General features: G+C 45.0%; 1 protein-coding gene across 2 annotated transcripts; it reads right to left on the bottom strand.

Annotated features, from left to right (window-relative positions):
- Positions 1-199: 199 nt before the first annotated feature.
- GTPBP1 (GTP binding protein 1) lies at positions 200-16,783 on the bottom strand. 2 transcript variants are annotated; one of them, XM_077339559.1, is made up of 13 exons: positions 16,310-16,783; positions 14,781-14,892; positions 12,796-12,976; positions 10,587-10,935; positions 9,419-9,542; positions 8,015-8,129; positions 7,750-7,894; positions 7,442-7,624; positions 6,490-6,625; positions 5,206-5,384; positions 3,732-3,932; positions 2,501-2,542; positions 200-1,967 (listed from the first exon to the last, which is right to left on the bottom strand). In XM_077339559.1, the coding sequence occupies exons 1-13, from the start codon at positions 16,538-16,540 to the stop codon at positions 1,872-1,874; spliced, it is 2,094 nt and encodes a 697-aa protein (XP_077195674.1). In that variant the 5' UTR covers positions 16,541-16,783; the 3' UTR covers positions 200-1,871. The 2 variants fall into 2 exon arrangements, with proteins under 2 accessions (XP_077195674.1, XP_077195675.1); XM_077339560.1 differs by lacking the exon at positions 2,501-2,542 and having other exon boundaries at positions 16,310-16,782.
- Positions 16,784-19,683: the final 2,900 nt, after the last annotated feature.

Genomic DNA, 19,683 nt, shown 5'->3' with positions numbered 1-19,683 from the left:
TAATAACTTTGTATTGCTAGGCTTTTGCACTAAACTAGGGATCAAGTTCCCAGTTTTCATTTTTTAAAGGCTGCTTACACACAGCCCTTCCTGGATGCAGCTTTATGGCAAAACTGCTTCAACTTTGCAAAATGTATGCTTAAGAATAAGGTACAAATAATTGCTTTCTATATGGGAGAACTGAAAGCAACAAGTCACATTTGAAACTTTGAATGAAACTTTTTTTAATATTACAATATGCCAGCCTCAGTAGTCTTAACTGCTGGTCTCAAAATACATCTTCAGCATGGCACATCTTTCTTTCGGAGCTAAGGAATTCAGGGGATGGATTAAAGACCTCAACACCTCTACTTCCTGCAGATACACAGGTAGGTAGATACCACTTCTGGACCAAAGACCCTGAGCAGCACAGACTGCCATCTCATTTTAGCCCAACTCCAGTACCCTGTTTTTCTTCAGCGGTTGTGGTTAATACTGTAGCTGCTCAGGACCAAGTCTGGAAAAGTACAGGCCAGGCAGGCCCAACCCACACCTACTACCCTCCAAGGTTCATTCATCATTCAAGGAACTCGGCTACTTGAAAAACAGTAGAGGAAACTTGAAATGACAACATGTTGAAAAAGGTAAAAAGTTACAAACCAGCGAACTACAAACCTGGTTCTGTCTTTTTTTTTTTTAGGAAAAAAAAAGGCCACCACATACATACACAGCCATGATGCTAATTAAAAAGTCAATTGAAAATGAATGTCTGAAAAAAGTGCTGGCAAATGTCTATCAAAAGTTATAAAACCCAGCCATGTGGCTGCAGAAGATCTGTGCTGACTCTACAGTTCCTGCTTTTGCACAGTCCAAATTTTCATCACTGTCTTATGGCGAAGTTATGATTTTGAGAAGCTGAAACAAGGGAAAGGATAGGAGGCGGCCCCAGATGCTGAGTGTGCCCAGTAGCAGCAGGAGGAGATGCCCTTTCCCCAGTGGGGAAAAGCACAGCATTACTGAACATGCCAGCAGCAGGCACTCTGCTGCACTGACTTGTTTCAGCTCTGGGCATGCAGGAAGGTCTGTGACGGGGGGGAGGGAGAGGGAGTCACTGATTATTGAATGGACAAGTAGCTCCAAGCAGGTGCACCATCTCTTCCCTCCTCCCAAATACATGGATACTCATGTAAACTGGCAGCAAGGTCAAGATATGGCATGCACCCAGAACACAGACAATAAGGGCTAGTCTGCAAGAAAAATAATTTTGGAGAAAACCCCCCCCCCCCAACTATGTGGTCTTCCTTGCCACCAGCTGAAGTTCTCACAATGATTATCTTCAAGTGGAAAAGAAGACGTGTTGCTGCCACCCGACCAGCCCTCCAGCTTTTAAGCCTACGCTCTCCCCCTAAACCCACCCCTTGGGTTGGTGCTGGATGTGAGTTGCCTTCTTGGGAAAGGCTAGCAAATGCTCAGCGCCGTAACTGCTGGAGAGGAACTTAGTTTCTTGAGGGAGGGGGGAGAAATGAGCAGGAGAAAGTACAGCTGGATTTCTCCTGATTCTTCATGCGCGCACACACACACACAAATGTTCACCATAATAAAAACTAATAAAAAGAAAGGTCTAAGAGCTCACAATGTACAAAATGTTTTGGAGCAGAGGGAGAAGGCAGCAGTTGGTCAGTCCCACGTGTGCTTTGTCACCTTCTTTAGCTTCAGCTGCTGACGCACCCCCCCCCTCCCGGCCCCCATCGCTCCCCTTTGGGAAGGGAAGAAAGCTCCACTGCAGCAACAGATCAGCTGAGATGGATTTTGGTTATGTTGCTTGGCAGAGAATGGGAGGGTTGAAGAAAGGGGGAGAGGGCACAAGAATTCCTCGGTGAGTAGGACAATGTTCAACAGCCGCCAGCAGGAGTCACAACGGCACCTTGAGACTTTACTTTGTGGCGCTGGCCTCCACGCCTCCGGCCTCCTCCTCCTCCAGCCTTTGCCTAGGGAGACAAGGAAACTGGGTAAGGGGGGGGGAGTCACCTGGGCACAAGAAGCCACCTGGGCCATGCTGTCCCTAACTGAACAAGAGCCATCTGGGCAAGCTATAAGAGGAAGGAAGGAAAGGTCTCTGCAGTACAACAGGGCAGTCTGTTTACCTCATCAGGGAAGGATTAAAAAGGAATTCATATTTAGATGTCCTCAAATAGGGATGTTTGCCTATGCACAGAAGACTGAGGCCTGGTGCAGACATGCAGGGGAAGGAAAGGGCATCACAGTCTGGGCTGCTGCCTCATATTATGTGCTCCCTGCAGACAAGACAGCTCGCCCTGCCAGTTCTCTCCTCAGGGCCATGCTGCGTATTCTGTTCACTTCTTGATGTGAAGGAAGTTCACAAACTGGGGCTGCTTGCAGTTGCAGGCAGTGCAGTCTGTTCTACCACCTCGTTCTCCTGCATGTGCAAACCAGATGTTTTAGGAGAAGAAAAAATCTCCCAGAGGCACACAAGCCAAAGCTGCCAAAGATGCAGAAATACCTTATTGCCCTCTCGGTTGTGGGGCTCTTCATCCAGTGCAGGCTGAAGGAAAGCATCAGGAAAATAAAAGCAGAGGTAAGAGGATGAGCAGAGCATGACAGACATGAGAGAAAGCCCTTAAAAACAGGCCCCTGCTAGAGTAGCAAGAAGTACTGGACACAGGGGGAGACAACAGGGAGGAGACAGCAAAGCAAACAAAGAGTTGTTTAGCACACAGTAAAGGAGGAGTTATTCAAAACCTTTGTATGCCACCTGCAGAGCACACCTAGTTACAAGCATTTCCTTATTACAACAGTTAAAGCTTCTGCCACTGGACTCCATGTTTTTCTTTTTTCTTCTAGCATTGTATCTGATACAACACATTGTATCTGATTTCTCCATTTACTAAGATGCCTTTCAATTAGATTGAGAGCATTCAGTCATTATCCAACCTTTCCACCAAGGAGCTGGGGAAGATCATGCCCCCTCCCCTCCTCTCTGGCAACAACCCTGTCAGGTAGGTTAGGTTAAAGACAGCAACTGGCCTGAGGCTGGAATTCACAGCAGGCAGGGATCTGAACCGCACTTGGCTAAGACCTTCCACCAGCCACTACAATACACCGACTCAAACAAAACACATTTAAAGTGCAATCAAAGCTCCACCAAAATACGGGAAAATAACAGCAAGAAGCCATTTTTAACTGAAGAAACCAGCAGTAAGAAACCTCAAAAACAGTGACGTCTCATAACCCCTTTGGAAACTGCAGGCAGCTCCAGGCCAGAGTATCCCACAGCCGCAAGGCCACATAAGAGCACATTTCTTGCTGTGAACATTGTTACTTCAAACCATAAAGACAATTAAGCAGGTTTCAGTTCAAACCATAAAGTGAGACCCAAAGATAGTACAGGCATCTTTTCTAGCCAGTGCTGAATAAACACCACCAGGTGTCAGGTGTTTCTGATTGTCAATGAGAAAAATTCAAGGAACCAAGTCAGCCTGCACTTAGCAGTCCCACGTGCCAAGAACAAGGTTATCCCCAGCAAGAAGTTCCCATTTTCAGGGACAGTCCCGCACTTTCCAAGGCTGAAGATGCAGCCAACGATGTATCTGTTCACCAAGCTAGCATCAGAGCAGTTCTGACTCGTCTTCAAGAGAGTTACTTTACTGTGGGGAAACCTCCAAGCCATGAATGATGCTTAGGACAGTCCTTACCGGGCAGTAAGGAACAGGTATACGGGCCATTGTGCGTACCTGTGGTTGCTGGGCACCGGACGGTGCTGAGGGGGCAGCTCCCAAGGAAACAGCCTCATCTGCTGCTGTGGGGCTTGCTGCTGCCAGGCCGGCCTGGGCCCCCCCATCCTCCCGCTTTATCAGAGGCCCCTTCTTTGTGGACTGCATCTTGATCTGCTGGGGCTTGGAGTTCATTGGAGAGTTATTGGTGGTCTGGAGTAGCTGCCAATCAGAACAAGTGAAGTCACTGTTACTGTCCACAAAGCATTGAGCTAAGCAGTTAACCTTGACACTAAAAGGACGGAGAATACATTTCATTTAAAACAATGCCACGCTGCCTACTAACAGTTCCTGAGGCAGCTCACAGAAATATCCATCAACAGTAACACAACAGAATGAGCACAAACATGCATTAAACAGTAAGAAAGGAAATTAAAAAAATTAAGATCAGTTGAGAAGACGGACAGGGGCGGGGCGCGCAAATCAATCACCAAAAACCTTGGGGAAAACAGAAGTCTTCAGACCCAGAGGGCACGGAGAATGCTAAAAGACTGGGACAAGGCAGTTGTGGGCTTCTCAGACCAAGAAGGCTGGAGCTTGAGCTGGGGCAGGTTGCCCGAACTTTTCCTGGGGAGGATTTGGCCCGGTGCACCTCATCCACCCCAGATTTGTGCTCCCACAGGGGAGCCGGGGCAGCAAGCTCCCAGTGCAGAAAAGGTCTACCGTATTTGCCGGCGTATAAGACGACCCCCCCTCCCCCCAACATTTCCACTCAAAATAGAGTTTGTTACATTACATTACAGTACTATGGGCCACTATGGGCAGCTATGTCTATCCCAACTGAAGTGCACCCGGCGTATAGGACGACCCCCCCCCCACTTGGAGGCATGTTTTTCAGGGGGGGGAGTAGTCTTATACGCCAGCAAATACTGTAAGTGTGATTCACAGGTTTTGCAACAAGGAAAGGCAGGAGACAGAAATAAGTTTGGCTCTTCCATCTCCTGCTTCCCTATCTCCATTCTTTTAAGCCCCCGCAGCTGGAAGGCAAGAGGGAAATGCCAGGCAGTGAACCAGGCCTTCCTGCTGCCTGCTTCTCTTCCTATAGAGGAGGGAGAGGAAGAAAGCAGCAGCAGCACAGAGGGCCATCTAGGTGTAGCCCACTCCTTGCTGTCTCCTTCAGGAGAGCTAGAGGCAAACCAAAGGACTGGGGCTTCTGACTGGAAGCAGAATACAACAAAGAAGGAACAGAGCCATGGGATTCAGCTCAAAAATCTCATGCATAAAACATGGCACAAAGATCCTTAAACAGGCTAGAAGTTTCCCCATCATCCCAGGGCTCCTCCTCCTATCTACAAGCCATTCTTTTTTTTCTGTTTTTTTTGGCTAATTAGAGAAATGGTTGAGTTTCAGTAATCAAGACATTTATCAAACGGAGAAAGCAACTCTTACAAATGCTCCCCAGACACACCCATTCCCATCCCAAACGCTTGGTTACCTTGGTGATGGTGCCCACAGCTTTGGTACGGCCCTCGCGGAAGACAAGCCGCTGGTCTATGTGCAAATACTCTGGGGTCTTGATGAAGCGGAAATGAACTGTGGCCTTGTCTCCTGTGCGAAGGCAGTCTTTGTCCATGCTGAGGATAGTAGCTGTCTGGCGGATGCTGCCACAGTGCACTACAAACAGGAAGATTCCCGTGGGGACTCATCTAGTGGCCACAGAACAAGGCCCAGCACAACAGATGCCCCAAAGCAGCTACTGTTATCATACACATGAAGGGTCCAGTCAAGAGGAGCAGCCTGGCAGGGGTAGTCAACCTGTGGTCCTCCAGATGCCTATGGACGACAATTCCCATGAGCCCCTGCCAGCAGGGGCTCATGGGAATTGTCGTCCATGGACCTCTGGAGGACCACAGGTTGACTACCCCTGGGCTAGAGCACAGCATGCCGAGCTGCATCCTGTAGCACTCTCCTAGGAAGACTCTTGACACTACCAAGGCTGTGGTGATCAGGAGCCCTGGAGTTTGCATCAATCACAGTGCTGACGAGAGAAGAGTGAATGACAGCAATTTAATCCCCAAACTAGGGGACCTTTCCCTCCCTCCGCCAGCCTTAGTCTATGCGTTTTGACATTTATACTCTTCGTACCTCCTACGAGGAAGCTTAGGCTGAGATGGGGAGACTGGCCCGAGGTCAGCCAGCAAGCAGAACAGGATCCTAGCCTGACATTCTACCCACCACACCAGGCGTAGGCTACCTTTTTTATGGCAAAGATATTTGAGCAGGATGATACTGGGGCAGCAGCAAAATGGTATAGGATTTGGGAGGGGATTTGGAATCCAAAGTTGGATTTGTCCAAACACAGTGGAATGAAGCCGAGCCCCAGTGGTGCTGCTGGTATCTCAGGGATCTGCCTTGCTCTCTGCCCAGAGGGTGCCAACTGTTCAGTCAGTACCTTGGTGGGCAATCTGGATGGCTGAGAGAGTCAAGCGAAATGGTCGTGTGTGGTGCTGTTGGCACACATGCCATGGGTTGCCTACCCTCAGACTAGACTGCGCAGGGGACTCTCACAATGGATTAAGCAGCTTCCCAGTGCAATGTCCCTCCACTTTGCAAACACAGCTGTGCATGACTATGCCTTCTGATTCAGATCTTCCCCATCATGTTAGGAACTTAGCTCGCCTGAGAACAATAAGCTGGTTCATTGCACCGTAAGGCTGATACTGACACCCATGAACTTTCTAGTGGAGGGGAAAGGGACAGAGGAAGCGACTCCACATACCCATCGCCTGATAACGAGGACTGATGGTGGTAGGATGATGCAATACCAGAATTTCCGCTTCAAATTCCCAAGATGCTTGGGGATTCAACCGAGGGGACACCATCACCATGCCTTTTCGAATTGAGGAGCGCTTTATCTGGAAGAAGGAGAGGGCAAATGAGGACACAGGGCAACCCAGAGCTTAGGAGCTGGTTCTTGTTTCAGAGGAATCCAGATACAGAATTGCAGCAAACTGCTTTAAAGAAGGCCGTAAGCTATTTGACATCCAGCCTCCTTTACAATGAAGTGAGGAGCACGTGCACCAGAATGCAACAGTGCTGAGCAGGACCTCTGCAATGGGGAACAAAAAACAGTGAGATACATAACTTCAGGAGGACTTGCTTCAACAGACACTTGGGTCATCACAGTTATTCCTCCTTGAGGTTTCAGGCACAAAACAGAGTCTATCATTAGGGGGTCCAATATCCTGACATGGTGACCTTGCCTCATCCTCTATGTAGAGTTCTCAAGGAACACATTGCTGCCAGGGTCCAATAAGAAGCCTAGGTTTCAGCTGGAAATAAAGCAAACCTTCCCATCCATGGGAGTCTGAATAAGAAAAACCTACCCAATACATTCCTCACTGCCAAACAAATGATTCACCAACAGCTCATCCCTTACAGCAGGGGTAGTCAACCTGTGGTCCTCCAGATGTCCATGAACTACAATTCCCATTAGCCCCTCCCAGCGGTTGCTGGCAGGGGCTCATGGGAATTGTAGTCCATGAACATCTGGAGGACCACAGGCTGACTATCCCTGCTTTACAGTGTAGCGTCTACTATATCTTAAAGGCAAGTTTAGTTCTCTGATATCTTAACCACTCACGTACAAAGCCCACTATTTGTCATCAAGCAACATGCAGCGAAGTTATTGGACAGCAATGCTCTCCCAGCACAACAATGCTCACGCTCACCTTTTTTAGAGCAAAGGAGGCTGTCTGCCCTCCCCGCACCTCTTTGACTGGCATGCGCTTGCGGTGGATGGACTTCACAGCAATGGGCAAGAAGTTACCCAGGGGATCTGGTCCCAGAAGCAAGGTGTCATTTAACTTGATGAGCCCTCTCAGTGTTGTCCCAGACACCACTGTTCCAACTCCCTATACCAGAAAGGAGGAAAAGTGACCCGAGTTAGGCACAACGGTAGAGCAACAGCGGAATCCGGTCAACTTCCCCGTCCCTTTCTCACTCCCTGTCCCTGACTTCCAAACATCACTTTCCTTACTGGAACAGAGTAGGTGTCATCTATCTGGAATTCTGCAGGCTCTTCTTCCCTGTAACTGGTCCGTGGAGATAGAAGATTGAGAAACATCTTAAGCAAATCCAGGTTCTCACCAGTGACATTCGAAATCTGGAATATTGGGCACATCCTAAAGGAACGAGAGCATAGGTTACTCAAAGCTATTCACGAGTTTGGCTTTAAAATTCGGGGATATACCACACATGCTAAACTGGGTATGTTCACTGAAAGAATATTTTGTTCCAGTTACCTTTCTGAGCTGAAGTTGGAGGCAGTGACAATGACGTCATCCTTGCTCTGGACCAGGACGGGGATCTTCCTGCATCCTGGGGACTTGAGGAGTCGCTGCAACAGCTTCAGGGTTTCTGGAGTAACACAATTAACATAGGCAAATATCCCATTCAATTCAAACTTAACTTTGGCCAGTTAGTTAAGACACACACCTCCCATAGCAATCGAGGTGGCTGTGCATTAGTCACATTCACGATCCTTCTCACCTCAATATTTAGTAGATTCTGTACTGCCTTCTTTCGACCCAAGGCAGTTTCCATAATAATTATCCCTACAGACAATTACAATACAGCCCCAAAATTGTGACAGTCATGCTGCTTTAAAGCCCTGCAATACAACCCTCAGCATCCAAAAGCAGCACATTAACAAACATCCTATTAAAGTCAACTGGCTAGTTTAGAACAGTCTCTGGATGGTCTTTAAGGGCAGTTTCACATTCAACACACTACAGTGATCCAGCCAGGAGGTTACAGTGGCATGGATTAGCAGTCAGCTCTCTCTTCTATTACTTCGCTAAAGCAATGAGAAGAACAGAGCCTTTATCTATTCCCTCTGTGGCCGCTTTGTTTCAGAACTATATCTGACTGCTGCTTAAAGATTTTGAAGACAGAACAGGTTTTGAAAATGATGTTTTTCTCGGCTTCCTGGAATTTCAGATTTAATTTTCCAGATGCTTAGCCTTCATGACGAGGGAGAGACAGATCACAGTGGAGACCATCAAAATAGTTTCTACTGTTGCACAAAATTGTGTGTTTACACAAACACCCTCTATTCATTACTAGCAATCAGATGCCTGAAAGTTGCAGGACACTAATGATGTAAAATGGCTGCTTTTGTCCAAATGTCCTTATGAGTGAACCAAAGGTGAGTGAAAAGAACGTCTTGGCAAAGGAAAACATTTATGGCAACAGTGGCTAGGAGGAAGGCAGAAAGACCATTTAAGAAGCAGAAACAGGTCTTTGGAATGGGCCTACATAGTCTTTGTCTACATCAATATAGGGCTAACAAGTCTAAATCTTGCTGAATGCAGAAAGGCTTCTTCTCTCTCCCTAGAAGTTAGTAGGTAAGCAGGTGACAACATCATGCTGGAGCTATCTCACTTCACTGAAGTGATCAATTTGAAAATTGCAGATGTGGCAAGTTAAAGCCATTTAGATGAAATGCCGTTTTTCAAACTTCTTCCACAGTGTAGAAAAGTTGCATTTTATTGAATTAATACAAGAAAAAAATATGTCAGGAACTGGGAGATAAGGGAGGGGGGCAATATTTTAAAACCCTTCTTTAATTTATTATTGAAAGGCACACTGCCAACATAGGAAAAGGCAAATATTTCAAAACTGAAATTGTGTCAACATCCATTTACCTTGAAGAATATTGGCAGGACACATATCAATTTTAGTCACCACTACAAAGACTGGAACATTGAGGGCTAATGCCAGACCCAGGTGCTCCTTGGTCATCCCCACAATTCCAGCATTGCTACCAACCTGTATCAAAGAAAGCACAAGCAACAATAAAAAGAGCTGCAGGCAAGCAGATTGCCTCCAAGGACTTGCCTAGACATCAGGCTTTGCCTGTAGGCAGACAGTACAAACAGAAGAATTTCAGTAAGAACAATCAATTTTATAAGAAAGTAATGACTTCCTTAAAGTATTCCCTAAAGCAGGGGTAAGTCAACCAGTGGTCCTCCAGATGTTCATGGACTACAATGCCCATGAGCCCCTGCCAGTGTTTGCTGGCAGGGGCTCATGGGAATTGTAGTCCATGAACATCTGGAGGACCACAGGTTGACTACCCCTGCCCTAAAGCACAAAGTCCACAAATTTCCCAAGACAATTTCAACAGTAGGATTAAAAGATATCCAGTGTCTTCATGCAGGTAGTTTGGATTGCTAGCTCAAAAGCAATTCTTATGCTTCTATTTATTCATTTGGGCGAGGCAGAAATATGGGACATTTTGCTCATCTGTGTCATAGCAAGAAATCCACAGCAGCAGACACAGTCTAAGTCTACTCATGTGAAGAACTAAAGGCAGACACAGGTAATTTCACTTTCCAGACCATATGACCAAGTCATATGTTTATTTTGGAAAGGTAGCATTGCACATCTAGGGAGATCTTTTACACTCTTACAAGTACAGAAACCCTTGAAACAACTACAGAATATGATGTGCATATTTATAATTTTCACCCATATTAGAGCAGAACACCCAATTCATTCAACCCCCAGAAAATGAGCATGAGACAGATAAAGAACATGGCAGTCACACAAGAAGGCATGTTGTGAGCAACACACAGCTGACTTGGAAAGCTCCTACATTTTGCAAAGAAAAGTTATCCCAATGCCAATATCCCCAAACCAATACATGTACCAATGCACTTCTGGACTCCTAAACATATTTTATAGGGAAAACTCGTGGGAATTTTTTATTAATTAGTTCTTTAACATTATAAAATGGAAGATGTTGGGCAAGTGACACAGGTGCCAACTGCCTCACTTTCTTTAGTGGTGCTCCATATCCACACAGCTTACCATTAACATGCAAAAATCAGGCAGATGCCCCGTCATGCCAAAGACTGTCGTCTTCAGGTACTTCTCATGCCCAGCAAGATCAATGAAAGTTATAACCTTTGTAGATTTCTCACAAATCTTAGTCCATTCCAGACTTCCACCATGACTGTCAGGTTTGTTTACTACATTGCCTTCGCTGTCAAAGCCCAAAATGTCATTGCCCACACTGCTGGTCCGGCCCGACTCGATCTCATGCTTGTGGCGGAAGAGTTTTTGCCTGGCGAATCCACGGCCATTGTCCAGCTCCCCGTGGGTGAGGACACCCAGCAGGGTACTCTTCCCAGCATCCACATTGCCAACCACTGCTACCCTATAGGGAGGCAGATGAAAGCTATTAGATCAGTCAACTCCAATTAAAGACTTAACATCAGTTCCCCAATGCCATTAAAGGGCAATATACTCTAACATATTTAAGAGGCTGTGGCTATTGAAAAAGTGACCACAACACAAGGATCCAAGTAGCATCTTCTAGATTATGGGGGATGTATAGCTGAACAAGTTACTTTTAACGCTTTAAATCAGACAGATTCCCACCCCCCCCCACCCCGCCAAAGAAAGTAGTTATGGTCTTAGTGCATCATGGTATAATTGAAACACCACAGCTTATAAATAAGCCTACATTTTACAGAATGGTCTGGACAATTCTTAATCCTCATGGCTAGTATCAAATAAAAATAGTTTTTTGTACAGTATAGTGTATTACAAGATCTAATATCCAACTAAGAGCCCATTCACTGTCCCTCTCAGGAAGACAGTTGAATGCACAAGGATCTTACTTAGCCTTGCAAGTACACAGCTACCATCCAGTAAATATCATGCATGGCAAAATATGTGCACACATCCCTTCATGAATACAACCTGCCTGGCTCAATCTCAGCATTTTAAAAAAAATAGTGAGAGGATCTAGTACACATTCTGATCACATGAAAACTTAGTAAAAGCAGAGAGATCGTACAAACCTGTGTCAGGTCTACAGGTTCAGAAACTTAACCAGTGCTGACCTGGAGAATAATGTGACATAGATTCAAGGGACTTTTGCTTATATTATTTTCACTGCAAACACCAAGACAGATTTTTTTCCAGTCTGATACTCACAACTCATGACAAGTATCACTAGAATATGGTATTTCATGCCGCCAACAGATTTTTGTTCTATGCCATCTAATTCTGTAATCCTAGTACCATTGCATGTTTTTTTGATATACTGTCTAAATGAACTGTTTTCTAGATTTTGAAATCTTTGAATCTCAGTGAAAATGGTGTACTATAATAGACAAATTCAAAAGTTTTCAATTTTTCAGTGCCAAAATCATATTTTGAGAGCCAGCACCAAAGCTGTAATATGCTTGCTCTTTGTAAAGATTTTAGAAAGCTGAACTAATTCGTCATCATCAACATATTTTAAATTAAGAACCTCTGGGCCTGTAATTTTTCCAAATCCTAATACAAATAATTTTACACACACTTTGTGAACTTAGGCAGATTGTCAGTGGGTGGGCAGAAGGGACTGTGTCGGTGCTTGGCTCTTGTGGCCCTTTCTTGCATGCCCAGGGTAATGCTAATTACCACTTTGGGGATGGGAGGAGAATTTCCTCCACGTCAGATTGATCAAGGATTCTGGGTTTTTTGGGGGGGAGGTCATCATCTGGGCATCGAATTGGGGTCACTGCGAGTGGGCAGGGAGCTGTGAATTTCCTGCATTGTCAGTGGGTTGGACTATATGACCTTGGAGGTCCCTTCCAACTCTATGATTCTATGATTTTAAGACCCAATGGAAGAACATTTGCCACTATAAAACAATGTTGAAGTCAACCTCCTGACCTAGAAACAAATTAACATACACACAAGCCACTGTAAGATAGGCATCATAGACTCAGCCCTAAACAAGACCTTTCAAAGCCTACAGAGTAAGAACAGGATTTCAGCCAACAATGTTCCAGGCTTACAAACAAAACATCAATCCAAGAAGCTGCCTAATCAGACAGCATTTGATGAGCCAAGCACACATTCAAGAATTTAATAATCAGCTTGTATACAGAGCATAAAGGAAGAGAGAATTTAATAACAAGGTGAGGCCAGGTCACTCCCACAGTCAAACCAGACTTACCAGCTTCCCATTACTACCTGTGCAGCTATCCTGGCTAACCCTGCCTCCAACTATGTCTCTTACCTGACTTCCAGGAAGTCATTGTCGCCCACACGCTTCCGAACCAAGTAGTCACGTACTTTTCCTCCTGCTTCCTGGTGTTCTCGTAAGAGGATCACATCGGCATCTATTTGTTCTGCCATGCTCTTCACCGTGGCATAGGAAGCTTCCATGTCGGCATCACTGAGCCCATACTCAGTCCCATCTAAAGAGCGAGGTTGGGGAGAATTGAACAAGGCTGAAACAGCTGTCTTATAATTAGCTGGCCCTTACTTAGCACTCAAAAATGTCTGCAAAAAAAGACTAGGCATGGGAAATGACCAATGCAAGCCTCTAGTGCTTCACTCTAAGCAAATTCTTTGCCCAGCTTTTTGTGCACCAGCTTGGTGTAGTGGTTAGGAGTGCAGACTTCTAATCTGGCAAGCCAGGTTTTATTCCCCGCTCCTCCACATGCAGCCAGTTGGGTGACCTTGGGCTTGCCACAGCACTGATGAAGCTGTTCTGACTGAGTAGGAATATCCGGGTTCTCTGGAGAGCCAGCTTGGTGTAATAGTTAGGAGCGCAGACTTGTAATCTGGCGAATCGGATTTGATTTCCCACTCCCCCACATGCAACCAGCTGGGTGACCCTGGCCTCACCAGAGCACCGATAAAGCTGTTCTGACTGAATAGTAATATCAGAGCTCTCTCAGCATTACCTACCTCACAGGGTGTCTGTTGTGCAGAGAGGAAACGAAAGGCGATTGTAAGCCACTTTGAGACTCCTTCTGGTAGAGAAAAGTGGCATATAAGAACTCTTCTTCTAAAGAAAACAGTGGAGAGGTCAGGTACAATGTCAGCTTCTTCTTCCCTAACCCTCTTCGCTTATACACAGAACTAAAACTTATTCTAATACAAAGGGCAATACTTTAGATTTGCTCGGATGTCACAGTGCTGTAATTCATGAAGAGGTGCATTCACAGAGATGGCTTACACTCTAGCCTACAGGAACACAGGCAAGATTTTTAAAACATTTATTAGTTATCTTTCTACCTTTAAGAACACAAGGAGTCTTACAATGTAAATAAAAAACAATATAAACTCATTAAAACCACAATTAAAGATCTCATTCAGGTCTGCCAATAAATAAAAACTAAATAATGGTACTGTTTTAGTTAAACAAAAATATAAATGGTTATTGTTAATTATTTCTCTCAATAAGTACAGCAAATTTTGTCCATATATGAATTATTAACCTATTAAATTAGAAAAAGATTATAATGAAATTATTGCAAGGTAAACTATTCTGAGTGGTAAATTACCAAACGACTATTTAATTTCCTGATATAGCTGTAAAACTAACTGGAAAAAGTTACTCTAAAAATGAAACCTTCATTTTGGTTGTGAATATTAAGGTTAAAACAAACAGCAAGAACGAGCCGGTATGTAGAAAACCATGATTAAAATCAAGTCTTATTGACTAGCAAATTTCAATTGTGATTTAAATTCATTTGATTTTAATCAAAACTACCCAGGCTCAAGGTCACCCAGCTTCCATGGGAGACTGAGGATAAGAACCAGGATCTGCCTGATCCTAATTCCACTTTGTAACAACAAGATTATGTTGGCTTTCTAAAAATACAAATACCTTTTGGGGATAAAAATGTTGTGGGGTACACTAGATATACTTGCTATAACCATTTTCAGTATTATGCTCAGACCAAGTCATAGCTTATTGAAAATAGTATTTGTAACTGTAGCACAAGATAATTTAGTTAACACTTTAAAGCATTAGCCGTACGGATATGGTAGTGATTGTAGGGAGTTGAGGTTTTTGAACTCAAGACCTGAGGATCTACTATCCCTTCCACACTCATAGTTGGAAGCATCAACCAACACTCTTGCTTCTTAACACTAATGCTTCTTAACACTAGGCTGCTATAGTAGTTACAGTGTCAGACTAGGAACTGGGAGTATAAATAAAGCAATCTCATAAATAATTGCACAACTGAAGCAGAAAATCATGCTCACCTGACCCTTGACCAATGACATAGATTGTCTCCCCACATCCTTCATCCATTCTCTCCCACATCTGCCGGAGCAAGCTATCATACTGTTCGGATGTTGGACTCACCATTACTAGCTGAACACAAAGATAAATAGCCACTGATAAGCCTACTGCTTTGACGATATGTGAACAAGCCTCTACACTGTCTTTTCAAAGATGCCAGCCTCAGAAGTTGCTTTTGTACATTTTTAACAATGACATCAAAAAGATAAATTTGGAAAGACTTCTGTCAAAACCAAGTGCTGTCTAGACTACTAGGCAACAATAAATGGTGCTACCATAGTCACAGGCCACAGAAGTTATACAGCAAGATCTCAAAAAAGAGCACATAGCAATTAACTGTGAAAGAGAATAAGAGGATTTTATAAAAAGTGTTCAATGAAACATGTCATTAAAATAGACTGAGAAAATATATGATACTATGGAAACAAATGTGGCTTATTTTATTATTGTTAAATATTTAAAATCCATATGAACTACTAATATTGTCTGCTACAGTACATCTCATGTAAAGCAACAGCTTCAGCATTTTGGTTCTGGAATCTCTTTACCCTGAACTGCAGGAATCACTAACCAGGCTGATGCATACAAGCCTCAATCCTGTCAGATCTCGGAAATTAAGCAGCATTGGACCAGCTACTACTTGGAAGGACGACCTCAGAGTCATGACATGGGAGCAGGCAATGGCAAGCCACCCCCAAACATCTCTTGCCTAGCAGTCAGACAATTATAAGATCTCCTGGCTAGACTATACACTAGCCATATGATAAATAATAAATAAACCCATCATCAACTTCCAAGGACACCTTTCACATCCCACCTGCTTGGAGTCCGTCAAGGGATCTGCTCTCTGCCCCCTCCCCCATTAACAGGTGAACAGGAATTCAAGGGCTCCAACAGTCATTCTTGAGTCTGTAAATAGCTCCATAGAATAGGGTAGCTATTGTGGATTTCAGAACATTTTCATCCCCCAGCACTCCAAGGAGAGCACAACCGCACTATAACACCACTTTTTAAAGTCGTTGAAAAGATAAAGTACCCGGCACATCCCACAGGCTCCGTGCGACGTTGGGCCGAAAAAACACAAAATAAAAACATGCAACTTAAGTATTTTTTTCATCAAAAAGCAGGCACACCCCTGCCACGTACGCCACAACGTGGTCCCCTTGGAAGCCACACCGCTTGGCTGCACGTCGACACAAGGATCCCCCCCCCACACACACACACACACACGTGTCAAATATCCGCAAGGTTCGGCAGAGGGGACACGTCCTCTCTGAAGGCACGCCAGAGCAGGCAGGGGGCATGCATGTGTGAACGGCTCCCTAACCCGTGTCCGTTCTCCTGCTCGGCCCTGGGCGGGGGATGCTGAAGTAACTCCCCGAGGGAGAAGGAAGGAAGGAAGGAAGGCGGCCGAGGGGGAGGACCGGGCACCGGCGGACTCTCCCACGCCAGTCGCTGCCCGCCCCCCGGGTGCCTCCGCCGGGCCTACCTTGCTGGTGAGATCGAGCTCCGGCTCCCCATTCAGCACCTCGCCGTCCTCGCTGCAGTCCGAGTCCGGAGTCTCGCGGTGAGGCCGGGACGAAGCCGCCGCTGCCCCGCTGAGCGACGCGGGCTCCGGGGCGAACATCGAGGCCGGCACCGGCGAGCCCCCCATCGGGGAGCGACTGCGCTCGGTCGCCATCTTGGCAGCCCCTGTCTCCTGCTCCCGCCACATTAGCATAGGCCCCGCCCCGCCCGGCTTAAATTATGCAGAAGTCCGTAGAGGCTCTTGGCGGCGTCGCCAAATCGACTTAATAATTCATCACGTTCCCGACCAATCACCGCGGATCCTCATTAACAATTACCGTAGTTCTATGACAACTGCGATATGGTTATTAATATTCATAACGCACGCCTCTCTCAAGTCATTTCCACACTCACGCCCCCTCCTGCTCCCTCTAGACGGGAATGATGAATACTGAAGCAGCGGTGCAGCGCCACCCCTTTCATATAGGCTCGGTGCATGGACCCAATACTACGTGTGTAGCACGTCGAGACCAATAGGAGAAAAGAAACCTTGATAAGCAAAGCTCGCCTCCAATCGAGCAAAAGATTTATACAAGAGGCGGGAGCAAAATTCTCACCAATCCTAGAGCAGGATCGGGACAGAGGCGGCTAGGTTGGAAAAAAAGGCTGGAAATGGATCGTTTTAGCCTATTAGAAAGCGATGTGCATTTGAAAAGCGTGACAAGAAGCGAATCAAACGTCCCGATTTTGTTGGGGGGTAGAGTATGGGGCTTTCCTGTGTTTACTGTCGCCTCTTTATGGCAGAACTCTCCGGTACCGGGATACTCCCTGGCAATTGCTGATGACAGAGGGGTGCAATACATTCCTTTCACCGACTGTGAACTGACGTAAAGAGACTGAAATGATATGAGGCATACTGTTTGAACATGCCTGGACTGATCTCTGAGACTGCGAATTGTAAAGCCTCATGAATGTGGATCATGGTTTCCAAGGAAACTGGCCCATTATAACTTACCAGAATAAAGCGTAACCAGTTTAGAGACCAGTGGCGCCTTTAAGACCAACAAAGTTTTATTCCAAACGGAGAACTAAATGTATTAAATGAAGAGCATAACCTTTCTTTTTTCTGTATTAATAATGTAGATTACGTGTATTCTATTATCTTTAATCTTGGAAAATAAAAATAAAAATCTTATTAAAAAAACAAAAACAAAGTTTTATTCCAGGTATGAACTTTTGTGTGCATGCACACTTCCTCAGATACTGGGTCACGGAATAGAAGTAATCAGTTCAAACCTATAGGTGAGTGTGAGAGTAAATTCACATATACAGTATAATGAAAAAGGTTAACAGATTCTAGAGATAAATAGGGAAAACATCAATTTGGATTTGTTTGACATGTTTGGACAGCAGTTAGCTGAGATCTTGCCCTTTTGCCCCCAGCCTGCCCTCTCAAGCACGGAAGTATCTTGGGGCATCATCTTCTTTGAAGTACAGCATTTGGCTGTCTCAGTTCACAGCTTGTTTGTACGTCCCTGAAAAACACAGAGTCAAGAGGGCAACTGGAGTTTGGAGGCTGTGTTGAGTATATGAGCCATGGCTCAGTGGTAGAGCATCTACAGAAGACCTCATGTGCAATTTCCAACATGCCCACTTAAAAAGACCTGGTAGTAGGTGATGTGAAAGCCCTCTGCATAAGACCCTGGAGACCCAACACCAGTCTTAGGAGACAATACTGAGGGCGATTCAGTATAAGGCACCTACTTAGGGCACCAAGGGAAAGGGGGTGCCAGAGGGGTTTTCGTTGTTTGTTTGCTTATTTACTTACTGCAACTTAGCCTGGGAGATGGCTTGGAAGAAAACTCAATTTTTAATTTTTTCTTTCATCTTCAGCACTAATGTCTTATTTTACTATTTCTTTTATTTATCGGTTTGTATACTGTCTCTCTCAGACACAGTGACTCAGGGCTGTGAACACTGTGTGTCAACAATAAAAGATAAAAGCTTTTTCAAAAACATTAAAATGTTAAATTAAGCAGCTATCAGCAATTAAAGAGATGATAACAATGTCACTGGGAGGTGGGTGTCAGGGAGGAGAACCAGTTTATTATTATGGATGACTTTCAGCTATTCAGCTGACCTCAACCATAAGCCCAGAAGAAGACCTGCATCTTGCAGGCCCTGTGGAACTTAGCAAATTCTGTCAGGGAACTGATTTCACTGGGGAGCTCATTCCACCAGGCAAGAGCCAGGGTCAAAAAAAGACCCTGGCTCTTTAGGGTCAGGGATCCTTATCTGGTTGGTGCTGCTAGAACTCTGGGGAACGTATCCAGAGAGGTGGTCCCTCAGACACACTTAAGCAATGGAAGGGCCAAGGCACCATTGGGCTGTGCTTAGAGCATCAGTTGGCCTTAATCCAGCCCTGCAGCACAACCAGAACAGCTGAATCTAGAAGGTAAATTACGCTTCACACAAGATGTAATTGAAAGACAGCACTTCTTGCAGCACCACCACCACAAACCTGGATCAAGGAGCACTCATAAATCAATTAGTGCTAAATTTACCCAGTCCAAAAGTGAGATGAGCATCTTCAATATCAGCATCAACTAGCCACTATCATGTCTGACTTGTCTGGAATCTGATTCCATTTTTGCTTGTTCTTTCTTAGCCATTTAACTACAGCATCCACATGTTGATCCACCCACCTACTTCTGGTGGATTATTTAAGATTCTCTACAGTTGGGTGTTACTTGCATACTGAAAGTATGCATACACAATGGTGTGGATGACCTCTAGTCTAACATGCACTGGGTGAAGGAAAAAGTGTGGTGTAACAACCAACAAGAAAGGCTGAAACCATCATCTGATGATCAAGAGTACCAAAGACTGCAGACAAGTCCAAAAGGGATGCATTATCCTTTCTAGCTAGAACTGAAGATCATCCATCAGAGTGACTAATGCTGTCTTGAGCCCAAAATCAGGTCTGAAGCCAGGTTGAAACAGGTCACAGGTAGCTCCTGCAGCTGTTCTGTCTCCACTTGCTCAGGCATATTTTATTTATTGAATTATTTGCATTTTTTACAGCGTTGAGATTCAGATAGGGTAATACAGTGTAAGGCAATGCAATCAATAGGATCTCTAATAAGCAGTGTAATAGGCTTGTGATTATAGTGTGGGTATTAAGCACTGAGTGGCACTTAAGCCATGAGACGTGCTTCTTCTCCAAGGCCTTACCAGAAATATATAGTGGAACAGAAGATAACATTTTACATCATGTCAGAACCATTCCAGTCAGGCCTCCTGTCATTCTTGGGCTTTTCCCTTTAAGCCCAATTACAAAGAAAGCCGTTTTAATGT

Source organism: Paroedura picta, chromosome 5 (assembly GCF_049243985.1).
Source record: "Paroedura picta isolate Pp20150507F chromosome 5, Ppicta_v3.0, whole genome shotgun sequence".
Lineage (NCBI taxonomy): Eukaryota > Metazoa > Chordata > Lepidosauria > Squamata > Gekkonidae > Paroedura > Paroedura picta.
The sequence above is the reverse complement of the archived record's forward strand: the minus strand, read 5'-3'. Positions and strand labels throughout refer to the sequence as shown.